This window comes from Nicotiana tabacum, chromosome 5, assembly GCF_000715075.1.
Source record: "Nicotiana tabacum cultivar K326 chromosome 5, ASM71507v2, whole genome shotgun sequence".
Classification (NCBI taxonomy): Eukaryota; Viridiplantae; Streptophyta; class Magnoliopsida; order Solanales; family Solanaceae; genus Nicotiana; species Nicotiana tabacum.
The window spans coordinates 137258213-137276403 of record NC_134084.1 but is presented as its reverse complement, the minus strand read 5'-3'; the positions used below and the strand labels follow the sequence as shown (position 1 = coordinate 137276403).

Below are 18191 nucleotides of genomic sequence, written 5' to 3'. Positions count from 1 at the left end.
CTTCTTCTCTTTTTTTTAGCAAGTATACTAGGTTATTCACCTAGTAGCTTTTATATATAATTCCAAATTTGGTTAAAAATTACAAAAAGTTCGATAAAAAGAAAATTAATAAAGCAAAGAAAGCCAATGACTATTGCTACCAAATACAATGTAGCATTAGCATGTATGCGAATGAAAAGTACAAAGCTAAACCTCCAGCATCATTGTTGGTACAGTATACTTGCATTTGATTTAACAGTTTAGTACTTCATGAGAATGGTCGTAATCAATCTTGATTGCAGCTCACTTTTGCTTTTATTGTTGGAATGCTATAAGATTTCCAGCACATCCAGTGACTATCCCTCTGTATATGTATGTTATGAACACAGCAAAATCACCAACTGTTCTACATTTTATTAATCTTCTGTTTCTTCTCTTTCCAGCACATCCAGTGACTATTCTTCCTCCTAAGAAAACATCTGCGCCTTTCACAGTCTTTCCATTTTTATCTCTAGTCAGGCATCACATGAATCCAATGTCCGCAACTTGAACTTGTGCACACGTATTCGGGCAACCTGTCCAGCGCATCCTAACTGGTTTTGTCAAAGAAACTTGCTGTTGAACCTCTTCAGTTATTTTCAGGGAACGAGCTTTAGTCTCGATTATCGTTTGTCCACAAAACTGGTTACCAGTATAAGCCACTAAACCTTTCATGAGAAAAGGTGGATCAGGTGAAAATGTGCTAAGAACAGGCTTTTTGAGCAATGCCTCAATTTTTGAGTTCTCAATGTTGGGAATAATAATGTTTTGTTCCACAGTAAGCCGGATCTCTCCTGAACCATATTCATCAGCTAAACGAGCTAGCTCATCCATATCGCCTGCTTGAACACGACCCACTAGAAGGTGAAGACCAATAAAGCTGTAGCCTTCTTGTTTTTGTGGATGTACACCAAAATAATCTCTTCTTTCCCATTGTTTCTGAACCAAGTCTTCTGGAGATGCTCTCTCAAGTTGTTGCTGTGGCATTCTCTTCTCGACCTCTGCCCTGAATCCTTCTACACCTTTTTGTAGCAACACTGGAGCATGTGAAACGTGATTCAGTAGTAGTTGATTTGTCAAAACATCGCGGCCTGAGGTTATTCTTCAATAGAGCTTGATCAGTAATTCTGTTGTCATTTATCTTTCGTGCAGCATCATAGCCAAACTCGGTCGAGCAGCAAAACACCAATATGATAAATCAATCTGCTTCGTTGTGTTGATGGACTGAAGCTACTGTGACCAAGCAATACAATTCCTTGTGCATTGTTCCTGAGGAAATTGGGTTGTATATCTTCCATATGGGTGTCTTCAACCACAGATTGAGCATAATTCAATGCTAATACCACTGTGTATTAAAGCATGTCCACACAGTAGGAATACTAGCCCCAACATTCGATGTTGAAGTAGTCACAGCAACACAATTTCGTGTGTGTTATTCCTGGAAAAGTGGACTGTATCTTCCCTTCTTTTGATGCCTCAATCACATAATGGGCTACATGATATTCAGACAGTAGTAATCACAGCACCAAGGAGACTGACTCTACATCTGTAACACACCCCAATCTTCATAACTAAAGCATCACAGAGGAGGTTAAGTATCTGATGTACCAAATCAGTGTAGGTTCAGTATCCTGTGAGATGATCTAGAAGGAAACACTTTTGAAACACGAATTAAAGAAAAAAATATATATATTTTTTTGAATTTTTGAAAATTGGGGCCGGAACCGATGAGGTTTGACTACGTATCTCACATCCGGTGAGAATCAGACCCACGTAGTTCGGGCAGATTGGATACGGACGAGAATTAAAAAAAAATAACTAATTTAGAGAAAACATATTTTTTTTTTTGCTTTTTCTTGAAAAATGATGAAACATGCAAAAAAAAATTGGATTTTTTTTCTCCCTTTTTTTGTCTTTTTTCTTAATAAAAATGTAAGAAAAAATATAACTAGGCCCTACTCACTTTATTTTCACACTTCACCCTCTTTTTTTCTCACTCTTTTCTTTTTCATTTGCCCTCAACTATCATTGGTCCGCCAAATGAACCTTTTACCCTTGGAGAAATGCAACATGTAGCACATATGATGCGTCAAGATGGTCTGTTATTTTGGGTACACATGTCCTAGACATACCCAACCCCTGTGTTGAGTCCCCAAAGTCAAATGCATATGATGCAAACAAGCGCTCCTACTAAGGATCCAACATGAGGCTGAGTTATTCTAGGTTTAAAACCTGGGTGTATTATTCTAAACCTGGCTTACCTGAGCAGACAACTCGAGCCGAGGGGGGGGGGCTGTGTACCAATAACCAAAAGATCATCCAGCTTTGCAACTTGTCTGAACCTCGTTCTATTTGGGATATGACACTAACAGAAAGAAGTCACGACCAGCATGCACTCCTCAGGAGAGAGAAGAGAGGGGTTTCGTAGCAGTTTATATATACAGTTCAAATAATATCAAAGCGGTAAAAGCAACATTTAGCACATTAGGCCCAAACATGTAATAAAATCAGATAATAAATAAAGCCAAATATAACAATTAATCTAAGCTCGAATTCTGAACCCTGAACCAGAGATTCTGGGTTCTTATCCCCAGCAGAGTCGCCAGAGCTGTCACACCTCCTTTTTACCTACTCCTCCGGAAAGGTGTATAAGGGAGTTTTTTCCAATTTAAAGTGACAATCGAAATGAAATCATTTTTTATTAAAAGATTCAGAGTCACAATTTGGGAGATTTATGGTGTCCCAAGTTACCGGTTTAAATCAAGAATCGAGGAAAGGATTGACTCTGTATTACAGTCCGCGAACCAGAAATCCGGGAAAGGAATTCTGTTAACCCGGGAGAAGGTGTTAGGCATTCCCGAGTTCCGTGGTTCTAGCACGGTCGCTCAACTGTTATTATTGGCATAATTATCTGATTCTTAATACACTTTTAAACCTATGTGCATTTTAGCTTTAAAATGCTTTTAAATATTTAAAGAGTTAATTCAAGGTTATTTAAAACATATCGCAAGCCACGCTACATGAAATGCACCCGCGATTCACGAAACGTTCTATTTAACCTTGTTGCAATTAGAGCCGGGTCACATGAAATGCACTCCCGGATTTATAAAACCATGATATTCAATTTATTATTAAGAAAGCTTGTTTGAAGTTGCGCGAACGCATACTCCGAATTGGTTATAGCATCGTAAATATGTTACACGAACGTATACATAATCACGATGGTATTTTTTATTTATAATACGACAAGAACGCGAACTTAACCCCAATTCTACTTTACCTCATCTAGAATCCAAGTCCAATTTCTTTACATTTTGAAAGTTAACTCCCACAAATCCGGTGCTGGGAAGCCTTAAGCAATTGTCTCTTAACGAAGTGGCGAAACCCCATCCGGAACAAATTATTTGTTACGCAATATGCAAACAAGAATTACTAACAAAGCGAATATTATCAAGACATTCAAAACAAAACAGTGATGTAATAACCCATACCATCAGCGAACAGAGCACTCGAATTCAAACAATTGGTCTATATTCTAAAACGTTTAACCCGCAACTCGCTTCATCACATTTGAGATTTTACAAACTATTTTAACTTGCTAACTTGCCTCTCATAAAACGCATCCCATCCTATACGCACTCTCCTCACCCTATCGTTGTTCTCCATTTACTCTCGTACAAATTAATATCTCTAGTTATCTATAAGACTGCATACATTACCTCGTTAAAAAAAACTTACATATAGGCTTTATAATGATGAAATCTTCTAATAATCTTTCCTTCAAAAGTATGGATGTTACCACCCAAAAGTACAAAGATATCATATTATCACAAGGGTGCGAGATTCAGCAAATAAGAATGGAAGGAAATGAGAAGTCAACCATCCTCAAATCAAAACAATAAAACTTCAATCCAAGCACATCACCAAACAGAGAACGGCAGATTAATGGAAGCATACTGTTAAGCAAAACAGAGTATAAGAAAATGAGAAACACGATTATCCAGATCTGTAGCTATGCGTTACAGCCTTTTAACACCCCAACAATTAAACACCCAAACACTTTAATTCCGAACTAACATGAGGCAAAAATGATAGCAATATCTAGTAACACCATAAGAAAAGAGAAATTGGACATTTGTTCTAATCATTTCACAGGCATCTAATCCACCCAACAATGACACCACAAGGTAAGAGGCAAATCAGAGAAAAAAACAAAGCGACTAATGAATACTAACATCTTCTTAATCACAAACACATTCAAACTTTCTGAAACAAAGACTACATTGAACATTCACATGAACCGGTTAAATCTTGAAGACAAAAACCAACAGAGCAAAGATGAACCTAAAGTTTATACGGACTGAATGAAGCAACAATTACAGCCGGACATCGACGCGGCTTCAAACAAAATCATCACAAATCGAATCAGATTTTCTGACTTAAAACGTCAACGACAACCTCCAACGATACAAACTCAGAAATGGCTCCAAACTTCGATTAATTCCATCGTTACGAAATCAGAAACCCGAAGAAGAAATCTAAAACTTGAAACAAAACTCTTGAAAAAAACTGGTGGAGATGGAATAAGGGTCTGCAATTTTCAAAGTTCATGCGTGCTTGGGGGGATGACCAAGGAGATGAATTTCAGAGAGGGGTCTCCTCTTTGCACTGTTGCGGCTGGTTCAGGTCTTCATTCCTCCAAGTGAAGTAGAAGATGAATCCAATGGGGAGGGGGGTCCGTGTATGTTGCGGCTGGCAGCTTTTGTCTCTAGAGTGTTAGGTCTATCTTCTTTAGGGCTCTAGGTTTAGTTTGTTTTATAGGGTTTTTTAAGGTTAGGGGTATGGGTCTAGGAATTATAGGCTTGGGAATTATGGGTTAGGTCCAAAATTAGGCCTAAAAATGGGTTGCTCGAGCCCATGTTTTATTCTTTTCGCGAACGAGCCTAAAAATACGATCTTATTTATTAATTAATCCTACTTAAGTAAAATAACTATTAAAATGAGACTGGCCGTTAAAACAAAACTATTTTCGATATTTTTCAAGATTTAAAATGACTAAAAATCATTAATGAACCTATTTTTTGTAATTTTCGTTTTCTTGTAATAAAATAAAGTAAAAGAGTAAAAATGAGTTGAAATAGCTATATTAGGCCTAAATTAAAATATTTACGTGCTAAAATAAGAAAATCTTGGGGAGGGTCAAAAATCACATGTCTATATATGGTAACAATATGCATCGCCCGGCAGAGTTATTACATCCGGTTATTGCGCCATAGCCTTTTATGAAGTGGGGGATGGATATCGTGGGTCTGTTGCCCCAAGCCAAAGGAAAGGTACGAGTTTTACTAGTACTAACCGATTATTTTACTAAGTGGGTAGAAGCAGGTGCCTTCAAACAGGTGCAGAAAAAAGAAGTCAGAGACTTCATTTGGCGAAACATCATATGCCGGTTTGGAGTTCCAAAAGAAATCGTGTGTGATAACGGCCAGCAATTCATAGGCGCAAAAATTACGGAATTCTTTCAAAGTTGGCAGATTAAGAGGATAACTTCGACACCTTATCACTCTGTGGCAAATGGACAAGCTGAATCACCAAATAAGGTTATTATTAATAACTTGAAGAAAAAATTAGAGGAGTAAAAAGGTAAGTGGCTAGAAGTGTTACCAGGAGTCTTATGGGCTTATCGAACAACAACAAAAATAGGTACGGGAGAGACACCATTCTCACTTGTATATGGTGCTAAAGCCTTAATTCCAATTGAAATAGGTGAACTAAGTACGAGATACACCCAGGCAATCGAAGAGTCAAATGAGGAAGATATGCAAATAAATCTCGATTTGCTTAAAGAAAGGAGAGAAACAACCTTGTTAAGGATGGCAGCGTAGAAGCAAATTATTGATCAATATTACAATCGGAAAGCTCATCTTAGGTACTTTAAGATTGGGGACTTCGTACTCAAAAAAAGTTTTTCAATCAACGAAAGCAACTAATGCAGGAAAATTAAGCCCAAATTGGAAAGGACCTTACAAGATTCGAGGTATTGCAGGAAAGAGTGCATATGAGTTAGAAACAATGGACGGAAAAGTACTCCCATCAAATTGGAATAATGTTCATTTGAAAAAGTATTACTTCTAAAAAGGAAAACCCCCGGTCAGGTATCGTTTATGCAAGGTTTAAATTTATTCCTTTTTAATTGTAATAACCATTTTAGATGATAGGCGCAATGCTAGCCCACACCAAATGATGAACTTAGACCTATAAGACACGCGGGATGCAAAATTATCCCCGATATGGGTTATAACCTTTCTGATGGAAATAAAAAAGGGTTAAGCAGTCATCATCTAAAATTATACCTCCAAGTCCCATATGTTTTTCTTTTTCAGGAAATAGACCATATGGAAGGAATAATCAAGTGCTCGAGATTTCATACTTCAAAGATCTAACACTTTGGGGACTATATATATATATGGAAGGTGAAGAAGACTAGAAAAGTCAGAATTCAAGCCAAGCCTGAGGCAATCTACCCAATAAATTGAAAGTTAAGAGAGAGCAAATTAAGAGCCAAAAATTCAAACTTGATTCAAAAACCTATGATGAAGTATACACTCGCAGATGTAAATTACAAAATATTATGAGTATCTAGGTTAAAGGCAATATTTAGTCGTGGGTTGCAAGATATACCCTTGAATCTTGTAAAATATGTTATAAAGAAAACAGTTATAAGAGAGTTGTAGATGTTATTCGAATACATGTAAAGTACACAGTTTGAAAGTTCAAGAATACAAAACTTCTTCAAGTTATTCTAAGAAATATGTATGTTCGTACTTCTTCTTTCGTATGTTTATACCAATACAAAGTTGAGACATCTCTTCATTAAGTGTCGTATATAAAAGGGCCCTCTTTTATAATTCGTGCTTATTCAAAAGAGTCACGGAGCATTGAAGCATTTTTAATGCAAAATTAAATTACAAATGGTAAAACAAAAACCCAAACATTAAAATAGACGGAAAATAAATCCCAAACTTATAAATATAAGACAAGGGTAAACCGCTAAGGGAGTAGAACAAAAACTCAAAATAAAGGTATTATAAGAGTTAAGACAAAAACTTAGTAATATTATAAACTTGGCTAAACTAAGTATAAAACTTAGTTCCAACCTGATTACTTGATACTAAAACCCCAAAACAGACTAGGGGTAAAACTTTTCAAATATTACTAAACCCCCAAATACGAACAGGGGTAAACTTCCAAACATTCAACCAATAAAAAAAATGAAACAACACTTCAAACTTTTTAAAATTCCACCGTAGGGCTGAATCTGAACCAGTAGGATGAAGAATAACATCATCAGTGGCATGAGCAACAACTTGAGCAAAAGGAGATTGAACAGCAGCTTCACCAGGAGTAACTTCATCACCCTCGGGAATGCCAACCGCAGGTGAAGAAAAGCTCTGGCTCTGTTGGGTTTTCTCAATAGTTTCTTTAATCTTTGCAATCTCAGTAGCTAAGTCAAAGCCTTCCTGACTTGCCTCCATTAAAGTGTCGTGGCGTGTTGTAACGACCCGGTCGTTCATTTTGAGAGTTATAGCCCCATTTCCCCCATCTATACTTCTTTATGTATTGTTCAGTTGTGTTGAGTTGTATCGAGTTAGTAGGTTTGGGTTCGGAGTAGTTTTGGAGTGAAATGAACACTTAGTCTCAAGTTAGAAAAGTCAATTGGAAGTTGACTTATGAGTAAACGAATTTGGATTTAGATTTTTATGATTCGATTAGCTTCGTTGGGTGATTTTAGACTTAGGAGTGTGTCCGGAATATAATTTGGAGCTCCGTGGTAGAATTAGGCTTGAATTGGCGAAAGTTGGAAGTTTAGAAATTCTTAGGCTTGAATTCGAGGTTGATTTGGTGTTTTGTTGTTGTTTTGGGTGTTACGGAGGTTCGACTAAGTTCGGGTAGTGATATATGACTTGTTGGAATTATTAGTTGAGGTCCTGTGGGTCTCGGGTGAGTTTCGGATAGGTTTTGGGTCATGACACGTGTGTTCAAGAAAGTCCAACTAACTTCAACAGCGACCTTATCTTCAAGGGCTTCATAATCTCTTTCCCACTGCTCCATCTCACTTCTTAGCTCTTCCTTCTTATTCAAGGCAGCATTATAAGAAGCCTGTAAGGGGGCAAGTGAAATCTCTAAAAATTGAACTCTGTTAGAAGACACTCGGAGATCTTCTTGAGCTTGGGTGAGCGTTTGAACAAGCTTCCCGGCGCAAACTTCTTTCTGGTTCAGTAGTTCCTTCAGACCCCTAATTTCTTCAGTGGCTTTAGAAAGTTGCTCAACAAATGAAGACTCGAGAATGTTTTTATCTTTGCCTGCCTGATTAGATGAGGCTTTCTCAACTTCCAACTCTGCTGCCATTACTTTTATCTGTTGCTCCAAGGTACACTTTTCTTCCTCTAAGATTTCTTTTTCAAGTTGAAGGCCATCGAACTGCTCTTACCAGTTGTCTGCCTCGATGTGATAATCGTTCATTAACTGCTCTGAGTGGAACCGTCCAAAACATCATCTCCGTGCCAATGAGGTTGATCTACACAAAGAAAAGAAAAATATGATACCAATGAAAAGGAAATCACGTGCAAAATAAAAAGCTAAGGCTCATAACTTTCAAGATGAATGTACGATATCATTCATCTACATTAAAGAACTATGGCTCTCTAATTTAGACTTTTCAACTGGTCCAATCAATGGTTTCGGCCGTACATCAGCTTGGCCAAATTTCTTCAAAAGATTACCATCCTCAGGAACCTCGATAGTAACTTTTTTCATTGCCCCACTAGAGGAACCAACTTCAGCATGAGAAGTTGTAACAATAGGGACAGATGAGGGAGTCAAAATAGCGATGGGCGGAGCAGTGGCAGTAGCAATAGATGCGGGGAACTGAGGATCAATTTGAACAGACACATGAAAAGAAGCAAGAGACATTTCCTCAAAAACAAAGTCGAAATCTTCATCAAACCCACGAGAAAAGAGTTGTTCAGTAGAGCCACGGGATGCCGCAGGCATCTCATCATCAGAACTTACTAAGGTAGCACCTTCAGGTTCGTGCGTGGGAACAAAACTAGAGGAGGAGTAGTTTCTTCATCTGAAATGACACGTCTCCTAGCTCGAGGCTTACGAACCAACGAGCCTTCATCCCACTCCTCTCCACTCTCAGAACTGTGTGCTCTTTCAGCTTTTCTTTTTGATGAAGAACTCAAGATTATCTCTTGAGCCATTGACAAAGAGATTCTCAAAGCAGAAATGTGGCACTCACACCCCGAATAGGAAACCCTAGTAAAGAAAAGGGTTAATAAGTACCAAAGTAAGTACGAAAGCAAGGTAGAAAGTGGAAGATAAAGATACCATGAGTCTGCACTTTCCATCCAAACCTGTTAGAAAGGTATTTCCATGACCTTTCTTCAATAGGATCAACGGTTACCAATTTTTCTACCCAACCACGGAAATCTGGGACTTGCTCAACATCTTCCATAGTTGCTGAAATAGAAAAATAAAACAGCTATGAGATTGCAGGTTCTTCACAAAAAACAAAGAAGAGAAATAGAAAATATGAAAAGAAACTTACGTGCAAAGTTTCACTTTTTGGGGAAAGGCATGTTCTCCTCTCCCACTAACCCACTTGTCAGAGCAACAACAAATCGGGCATACCAACCACGATCGTTGTCATTTTTAGGGCTCACTAAAACCCTCTTACTCCTGGCCACAAGAGTAAACACCCTAGAATGAAATAACTTGGGGGAATAAAGATGAATCAGATGATAAAAGGTGAAGGGTAAAGCGACCAAGTTTGACAAGTATCTAAGGCATGTCATGACCCTTCATACAATAAGACCAATCTGTCCTAAACAAACATTAAAGAAACGACATAACTCTATGTTGACAGGGTCAATAGGTGGTCTAAAACCCAACGTAAAGGGATATATATACATAAAAGAATAACCAGCTTTGAATGAAATGATCCCTTGATTTGCATTAGGGAGTAAAATAAGGAAATCATATTTCCAGTAAAAGTCTCTTCGCACAAGAGAAATCAAACCCTCAGTAATTTGGGAAGGGTAAACATCAGCACGATCATGAGAAGTCGTGGAAGCAACTTGATTTCTTATCGATTCTCTATAGGTAAAGAAGGAAGTGGGAATAATCTCATCAACAGTGGGTTCACGAAGTGGTTCATTAGAATCCCTACTTCTAGTAGAAGATCTATGAGAAGAAGAAGTCCTAGTTCTAGAAGACGACGGGGGATTAGTACTGCGATGAGAAGAAGAACTACGGATAGAAAAAGATCATAGACTGCGTAACCTGCCACCTCTTCTACTTCTGGTAGGAGCAGAAGAAGGGGGAAGTTCATCCACTATAACAACTTTATGAGGATCAGGATTTGAAGAAGACATAGCTGTATAAGAAAGAAATACGTGATGAAGAACGAGAACTATAGAGAACAAAGAACACTATAGAAAGTTTTTTGTAAAAACAAAGGCAAAAGAGATATTTATATGAAGAAGGAACCGTCATGTAAAGGGAGTCATGATGGAAATGTCATAATGAAACAGTCACTTCATGACTGATGCAACCGTAAAAAGCCCTAGAAATCGTTGAAGAGTCGCAAACCCAATTAATAAAAGCCACGTGGCACATGCATTAAATGGAAGTGACAGATGACGTGTTGGTTCTGGAGAAGACGTAATGATACATGGGAAACGACAACAAAAAATTCCCGCCATAAATACATACCACTTTCCAAATATTCAATTACAGAATATTTGGCAAGTGGAGGGACTATCTGTATTGGTAAAAATAAATATTACACGTGGATTTGTATGCGTGACTGATATGACAAGACACGTGGATCATTGAGAAAGCAATAGCAGGAGAGATGCATTAAAAGAGGCACGCGTCGTAATATATACTAGCAAATCACCCACGAGAGGAGAAGATATGGTCGTTCAGGTTTAAATGGATACATGAAGAGGTACCGGTCGAATGAATTGAGACAGTAAAAAGGAAAGATTCATGAATCATCAATTAATGATCATGAATGATCTCAAACGTTACATGATTTTCATGAACAATTACAATTACCAATTATAACGTCTCATTAATATCATTAATGCTCATAATGATTCGGTCATAAAAAGGGGAAAGACGTTGTACTTATAGATTCTTATAAAAGCGAAAGAGATATTATTTGTATAGACACATTCTGATTATTATTGGAATACAATTACTTTGTTTTACTTTCTATTGATTACTTTGCTATTTCATATTTCTTTTCTTATCATTGTGAGAATATTGAGTTTCTTGATTATCAGTAGCCCGAGTACTTCTAAAAATAGGCTTTGACCGAAATACCTATTTTTTGGTTAAACAAGCAAGTCCCACCAAATCAAATGTCATGTCAGCATTGAAAGTAATTTAATCCTCAAATAAATTATGTTTCTTTATCAAAATTAGAAAAAGATAAAAAACAAAATTTTCTAATTTAATAAATGCAATAACTACTTGAGATTTCTCTCACTTTGAGAGAACAAAGGGGCGACGCCCTTCTTCCACTTCTCTGCCACTGATCGCTGCCGCCGGATTTGGTCATCGGCTGGCCGGCGGACCTTCGTACCAGGTGCTCGTCCATCTTTCATATGCTCAGCCGTTGTTCCCCTTTTATTTTCGTTCATCCAGCCATGCTGCCAGAATCCGGTGACTGTCACCACGCCTTCACTGGCGTTACCTTACCGGAAATAGATGAAAATGGTCGTCCTTTGCTATGTGGTTTGGTTTTGTTCATTGGAAGTATGTAGATCCGGCAGATCTATTACTAAAAATTTCTCCGGCTTTCAGATCTACACCACCACCGGCCAGGCCCGTTGGTGAACGATTCCTCGGCGACCATATTTTGTCATCCTCTCATTCTTATAAATTTGCAAGCAAATTTTCAGGTGGTACTGTAACTGCAACTTTATATAAACCTAAGCTATTGATAAGTCCACTACTGTCAACTCTTCACGCGAGGACAGCTTCAGTTCAAACTCAAATTGTTTGGTACCTGCTGCAGAATCAGTAGTAATAGACACGTGAGCTGGGTACCTTCATATGTCGTGTTTGGCAATGGTGGAAAATTTTGAAGATGATGAAGGTTGGCGTAGGTCCCACATTTGGCATATGTTTGGTTGGTTGTTTATGATTTCAATAAGTTTTGGGGGTAATGGTTTAGGACGGATTGATCAATGTTCAAATTTTTTTTTGAAATCCAAATCAAGAATTGAATATGACCCATCACTCAATTCAAGCTTGAGAATTAAATCGAATTTTTTTCAGCAAAACCATATGTGAGATTGGACCAGGAAACCAATGCTGACATGGTATTTTATCTGGTGGGACCTGCTGACTTGGCTGCTGACATTGGATAAAATATTAGACGGGTCAGATGCCACAGTAGAGAGACGTTAGGATTAGGGGTAATTATGTAAATTTTGTTAACGGTAGGGATAGATTTGGATGAAAAGTATAACGGGGGTCACAGAAGTAAACAATATACCATAGTAGAAGAGCAATTTTGGACATTTTCACCTAAAAACATTTACCAAGTGCGTGGACACATCTTAAAAAAAAATAGTTTCCTGATAACAAGATTCCAACCAGATTGAAGTTGCATATAAATTTGACAATAGCTTGAGTTTTGAGACAAGCGATAAAATGTTCGTTACAATCTTCAGCCAAAGAAAGAAACTAGCTAGGTATACAGAGGGCATTACTTCCTTGTTTCAACCTCCCAGTCAAATTGCTCTTCTTTATTCGATTTCAGGCTTATCAAGAATAAATTCTAAACTAGAACTTGCCCTGACATGTTTAACCTATCGAGCATTTGAAAGCATTTTTAATTTTGTTTTAGAATATTGATATATAAAGTCTGTTTACTTCTTATCTTATTTATCCTTTTGTTAATAAGGACTTCTTGTATTGCCAAGCTAGCAGATTACAAGAATTTGATTCATGACTCTATGATAGTCTTGCTTGGTATATAGTTTGAGGTGAGGATTCCCCCGACAGCAGGCATTAGCGGAGCGCGCGAATGCAAGGAAGAAATGAAGTGTACTAAATCATTCAAGTTCTTATGTGAAGAACCATCTATCTGCATACCAGCAACTATCTTTTGTTTCATGTCTACTACCCTTTTCTTCAGATCTTTACCTTCTTCACTTAACATGAGTTTTCTTACTGTTTTCTCTATAACCGATCTCTCTGTCGCCTCCAATTCCAGGCCAACCTTGTATATTTGGCTTAGATACCGCGCGTTCACTGGTTGGTCTCCTAAAATTGGCCTGCATATCATAGGAACTTCTTCACAAATACTTTCAAGTGTAGAATTCCAACCACAATGTGTGAAAAAGCCTCCTACTGCGGGATGTGAAAGCACCTGTTTTTGTGGTGCCCATTTCACTATCCGACCTCTTTCTCCTATCATTTCCTCAAAAACTTCGGGCAAGGCCTCAGTCCATTGAAAACCAGAGACGGAGCCAGGTCGAACAACCCATAAAAACGGCTGCTCACTGTTAGCTAATCCCCAAGCAGTCTCAATTAGCTCCTTGTCATCGATCTTTACCAGGCTTCCCAAGCTGACATAGAGTACTGAATTAGGAGCCTGTCTGTCGAGCCACTCAATGCAGCTATCGTCTTCTTCTAGTAAGCTAGTCGATGAGGTTGAAGGTGCCATTTTGTGAAGAGGACCTATGGGGAAAAATGGCACCTTGTAATGTTCCTGAACGCGTAACAACAATGAATTCTCCAGGTCTTCCATCGTGTTCCAAATAGTCGCGACAGAAGATCCTATATCACTCATTGCTCGACAGAATTCTAGTATCGGTTCTGGAACTGTATTATCGATGACAGGAAATGGTATATCCTTAAACCTCAGGGGATGAAGCTCCGGCAATGGATCCAGCAGCTGAGAATCTGGAATTGCAGTGAGTAATCAATCTCTTGGAATCAACGAAGATGTAGCGAAAGATAGGGCACCGAAGAAGAAAAAGATTTATATAGACAATACCAATTAGCTTAGAATATATTTAGTCAGGTTGATACGTTCACTTTAGCTCCTATGCTTTTTAGAAGTCTTTTAGCTCTATTAGAGATTCTTATTACAACAACAACAAATCCAATAAAATCCCACAAGTGGGGTCTGAGGAGGGTAGTGTGTACGCATACCATATCTCTACCTTAAGAAGGTAAATAAGCTATATCCGATTAGAAATTCTTACGCCAATAGGAAATATACATAAGTTCTACTAATACTTTTCATGTTGTGTAATGTTTGCCGGAAATAAATATAAATGGGGAACATGATCAGTGAAGATTCATATAGCTGATCCCAACTTATTTTTGGGACTGAGACGTACTTGTTGTACTGAATTCAAAATAATTTGTTATTTAAACATTGAAGCAGAGGTTGTGTCTGGTTTCATACCTTCAAAAGGAAGATATTTGTCTGGTTTCTGAAGAATGGTGAGCATAGAGTGCAAATATGTAGCGCTGAAAGCGCGCAGGACAATACTCGGAATCCTTAGTTGAGTAACCACATCATCAACAAAGAACATACCGTTATCATAAACAATACAAGCAAGTTCATCACCATCGTCTTCCATCATCCTAACGAGGTAATTTTTAAGGGGCGCCTTACAGTTCTCGTTCAGATCATGCATATTTTCTATACTCGGCATTGACATGTCACGTCCCTGTAATCCGTCGTTCATAGAATGGAAGACGAATTCAGGGTGGTTGGAATAATCAGGAGCATTGAATTCAGTATGCGCGACTACAACAGAAAAGCCTTGAGAATGAAGAATACTACCAAGTTGCAGCATTGGTGTTAAATGCCCCTGGAATGGATATGGCACTAATACAACACTCTGTCTTTTTTGTACTTTCATCTTTCTTTCTTGAATTTCCATTTAATGTTCTTCCCCGAAACAACCTCTCTACCCTCGAACGAGGTCTACGTACACACTATTTTCCGCAGACCTGACCTCACTTGTGAGATTATACTGGTTCGTCGTTGTTGTTATTGTTGTTCTTGAAGTAAAATTTACACATAATATATATAGCTCTCAAGTTTAGGAAATCTGAGGAGTTTCCAAAGAAGCTGGCTTTTTGGAATATTTTGCTGCTACTTAATACTGGATGAATGGTGATGGAAAATAGGGACAACTCACCATAGTTAATCACAAAAAGGGAGAGGAAAACTAGAAATAAGATTCTTTTGGAGAATTATATATATTAATAAGAGATGCAAATTGGAAGATGTTTCAAAATTGATCTTATATTAGTATTGTTTGTGTTTAGCTATTCGTCTTTTAATCCAATGGTTCAGATTTCAGTACATTTGTTCGGCTATTTTTTGCCATATGGAAAGGATAAGAGAATCTGTGGTATTACAGCCACCTCAATAGACAAAAGTAACCAGCTAGCATATTTGGCTTCATGAAATAGTTTTGATCTGATATTTAAATATTTTAAAATATCCCTTTTAATCTTTAAATTCAAATAGATTAGATTTCAAAGTTTTAACCCATATTCTATTAGGCGTGTGTGAACAAAGTATCACATGAAAAGTAGAAAAGAAAACTAAGTTACTTATAAGGAGTTAGATACTCTTAATGGTGTGAGGCATTTCGGGAAAAACAATGCGAGCTTGGCCTAAAGCGAAAAATATTGTACCATGTAAAAAGTATCTTTGGGTTTTAGTCCAACAACTTGTATTAGAGTCAGAGATTGTTGTGTGCGAATAAAGTCCCACATAAAAAGTAGGAAAAAAAATATGCTTCTTGATCGTATGAGGCCTTTTGGAAAAACCATGACGTGACCCAAAGAGGACAATATATATCATGTAAGAGTATCTTTGTGCCGTTTCAGCCCAACATACTCATTATTAGATTTATGTACATATAACTTTCTAGGATTTTTTTCCTTCCTATATAATATTTGAAACTTATTTACTAAAATTGATCCAAAATATTTTATATTACCCACCCTAAACAAGTTTTTCTTACAAATTATATACAATCTATTATTAGTACCTTAACTTAAGGGATTCTTTGCTTGGAAAAGGGCGTAACCGAAGGGAACTAAGTCCAAATTGTCCTTCCATCTAAATAAGACTCATTCCAATTGTGTGTTACCTATTTTAAGCCATATATAGTGCAAATCTTCTCTCTCTTTGCCATAATTACCCATTTAAAAATAAGAATAACGTATGGTACAACAAGATACAAAGTAAAAACAAATATCATTCAAATTTAATACATAATTTGATATATTTAAAATAACATACATACTAAAAATAAATTTCAAATAACTAATTATACAGTATACAACTTATCTACAACTTTCATACATTATTTTTACCCAGTTAAATACAACTACAACATCATACAACTTAAATACAATTTTTATACAATATGTCTTTTGTATATGATTTACATATATTTCGTATGTGGTGTCCTTCTACTTCTTCTTCGAATTTCAATCCGAAAATCCAGCCAAATTAAATCTAATCTTCACCAAATACCCTCAAAATCGAGATATAAACTCCATAGAATATTTCCAATCATTTGCTATAACATCCGGTCCAAAAAAAATATTATTTGAAAATCCGAATCCGAATTCAAATTCAAAACTTCGCAACTTTTTAATGGCTGTCAATGGTGGAGAGTCAAACACTTTCAAAATTTATTAATTGACAATTTCAATTCAAACAATCCAACCAAATAATTAATATGCATTTGCTGCTAGCCCTCCATCGGAATACCAACAAGAAAAGGGGAAGCCCAGAAAAGCTTCAAACTCTAGCCATGGAAAAATTCAAATTGATAAAAAATTAATCCCTTTCATCACCATTGTTAGAGAAAATTATGAGCTTTAGAAGAAAAAACCTTATAGAATCGGTATAGAAAGAGAGTTAATTTCAAAGAGAAAAAAAGAAAAATCCTTGAGAAAGATTGGGGTTTGTCTGGGTAAGTAAGGAATTGTGAGGATTTTTCAGGATTTAATAAATTAAAAGGCTACAATCAAGGGATACTCATTTAAGACTAATTTGTATATAATTGGTAAATTGTATATGACTATATAATTAAGTTAAAACTTGATTAGGGGTAAATAAGTTTCATATATAGTTTAGGTAAGTAAAAATGTCAACGTTTCTATCACTTAAGGGTTCTTTAATCTTCTAGAGGAACTTGTTTTGTAATCTAAATAAAGGTGAAACTATATTATTTATTTATTGTTAAAAGTATGTGTAAAGAAAGAAATAGAGAGAGAGGGGAGAGAGATTCTAATTGTATGAATCGCTCCCGTAATTCTCCTTCTCTAATGATTTAACAAAACACAAATTGCTACTATCACAAAGTATTTTTCTAAAAATCTATTGGCGAAAGTACTTTTGGAAGTTTCGTCAAACTTGAAACATGCTGTTAGTTGTAATTCTTTGTTTTAAAAGGCAGAATTGGAACTTGCTCGGGGCTCGCCCTGGGGCGGAGCACTCGTAAAACGCTCCTGGGATTATGTGTAGGGCTTAGTTCCGTGAGACTTACGCTTCAGCCGCCGAGACTTATGCTCCAGACACGCCCAACGCCCGACATACTGGGCTCGCCTAATAGAACTTTATGCAATTATGTGTAACTAACCTTGTTAATCCTCAAATTTTCTTAATAAATCGTCGACTATTCAAAATTATTTTTTTCTTAATCATAAATCATTAAGTTGAAAGTATGTTATGTCATAATTAAGATAAAAATTATTGCACGTTATCCACTAAGACTTCTATGATAGTAAATTTTAAATAACTCTTTCATTTAAAAGTATTTATTAATTAACTTTTATTATGTCTTTATTATATAATAGTCTATAATTTTTTTTATAATTGTTTTCCTAAATATTATTTTTTCACGTTTACGAGATACAATACTTATTAATTTAATAACTCAGTATTAGCTAGTAACTATTTACAAATAATTAGTTATCATGATATAGTATGGTGAATTATGTGTCACTTTATTAACTTATTGAAACCTAAAATTAAAGGATGTTAGAGAATCACATTTAAATTGTAAATTATGTTTTTATATAAATTCTCTTTCAAA

The 18191-nt window shown here is 36.6% G+C and overlaps 2 protein-coding genes across 2 annotated transcripts; both read right to left on the bottom strand.

The window, feature by feature from the left end:
- Positions 1-457: 457 nt before the first annotated feature.
- LOC107789622 (ferredoxin--nitrite reductase, chloroplastic-like) lies at positions 458-1678 on the bottom strand. The gene has a single exon (XM_075252700.1). It carries the CDS (start codon positions 1003-1005, stop codon positions 502-504), a length of 504 nt encoding a protein of 167 aa, XP_075108801.1. The 5' UTR covers positions 1006-1678; the 3' UTR covers positions 458-501.
- Positions 1679-12673: 10995 nt separating this feature from the next.
- Positions 12674-15458, bottom strand: LOC107789625 (UDP-glycosyltransferase 76E1). The gene is made up of 2 exons (XM_016611475.2): positions 14522-15458; positions 12674-14010 (listed from the first exon to the last, which is right to left on the bottom strand). The coding sequence occupies exons 1-2, from the start codon at positions 15003-15005 to the stop codon at positions 13049-13051; spliced, it is 1446 nt and encodes a 481-aa protein (XP_016466961.2). The 5' UTR covers positions 15006-15458; the 3' UTR covers positions 12674-13048.
- Positions 15459-18191: the final 2733 nt, after the last annotated feature.

Excerpts from the sequence above, each read along its gene's own strand:
- LOC107789622 (XM_075252700.1), bottom strand. The coding sequence starts at position 1,005 with ATGCCACAGCAACAACTTGAGAGAGCATCTCCAGAAGACTTGGTTCAG.
- LOC107789625 (XM_016611475.2), bottom strand. The coding sequence starts at position 15,005 with ATGGAAATTCAAGAAAGAAAGATGAAAGTACAAAAAAGACAGAGTGTT. Across the intron at positions 14,011-14,521 it reads CAAATATCTTCCTTTTGAAG|ATTCTCAGCTGCTGGATCCA; the intron begins GTATGAAACCAG and ends CTGCAATTCCAG.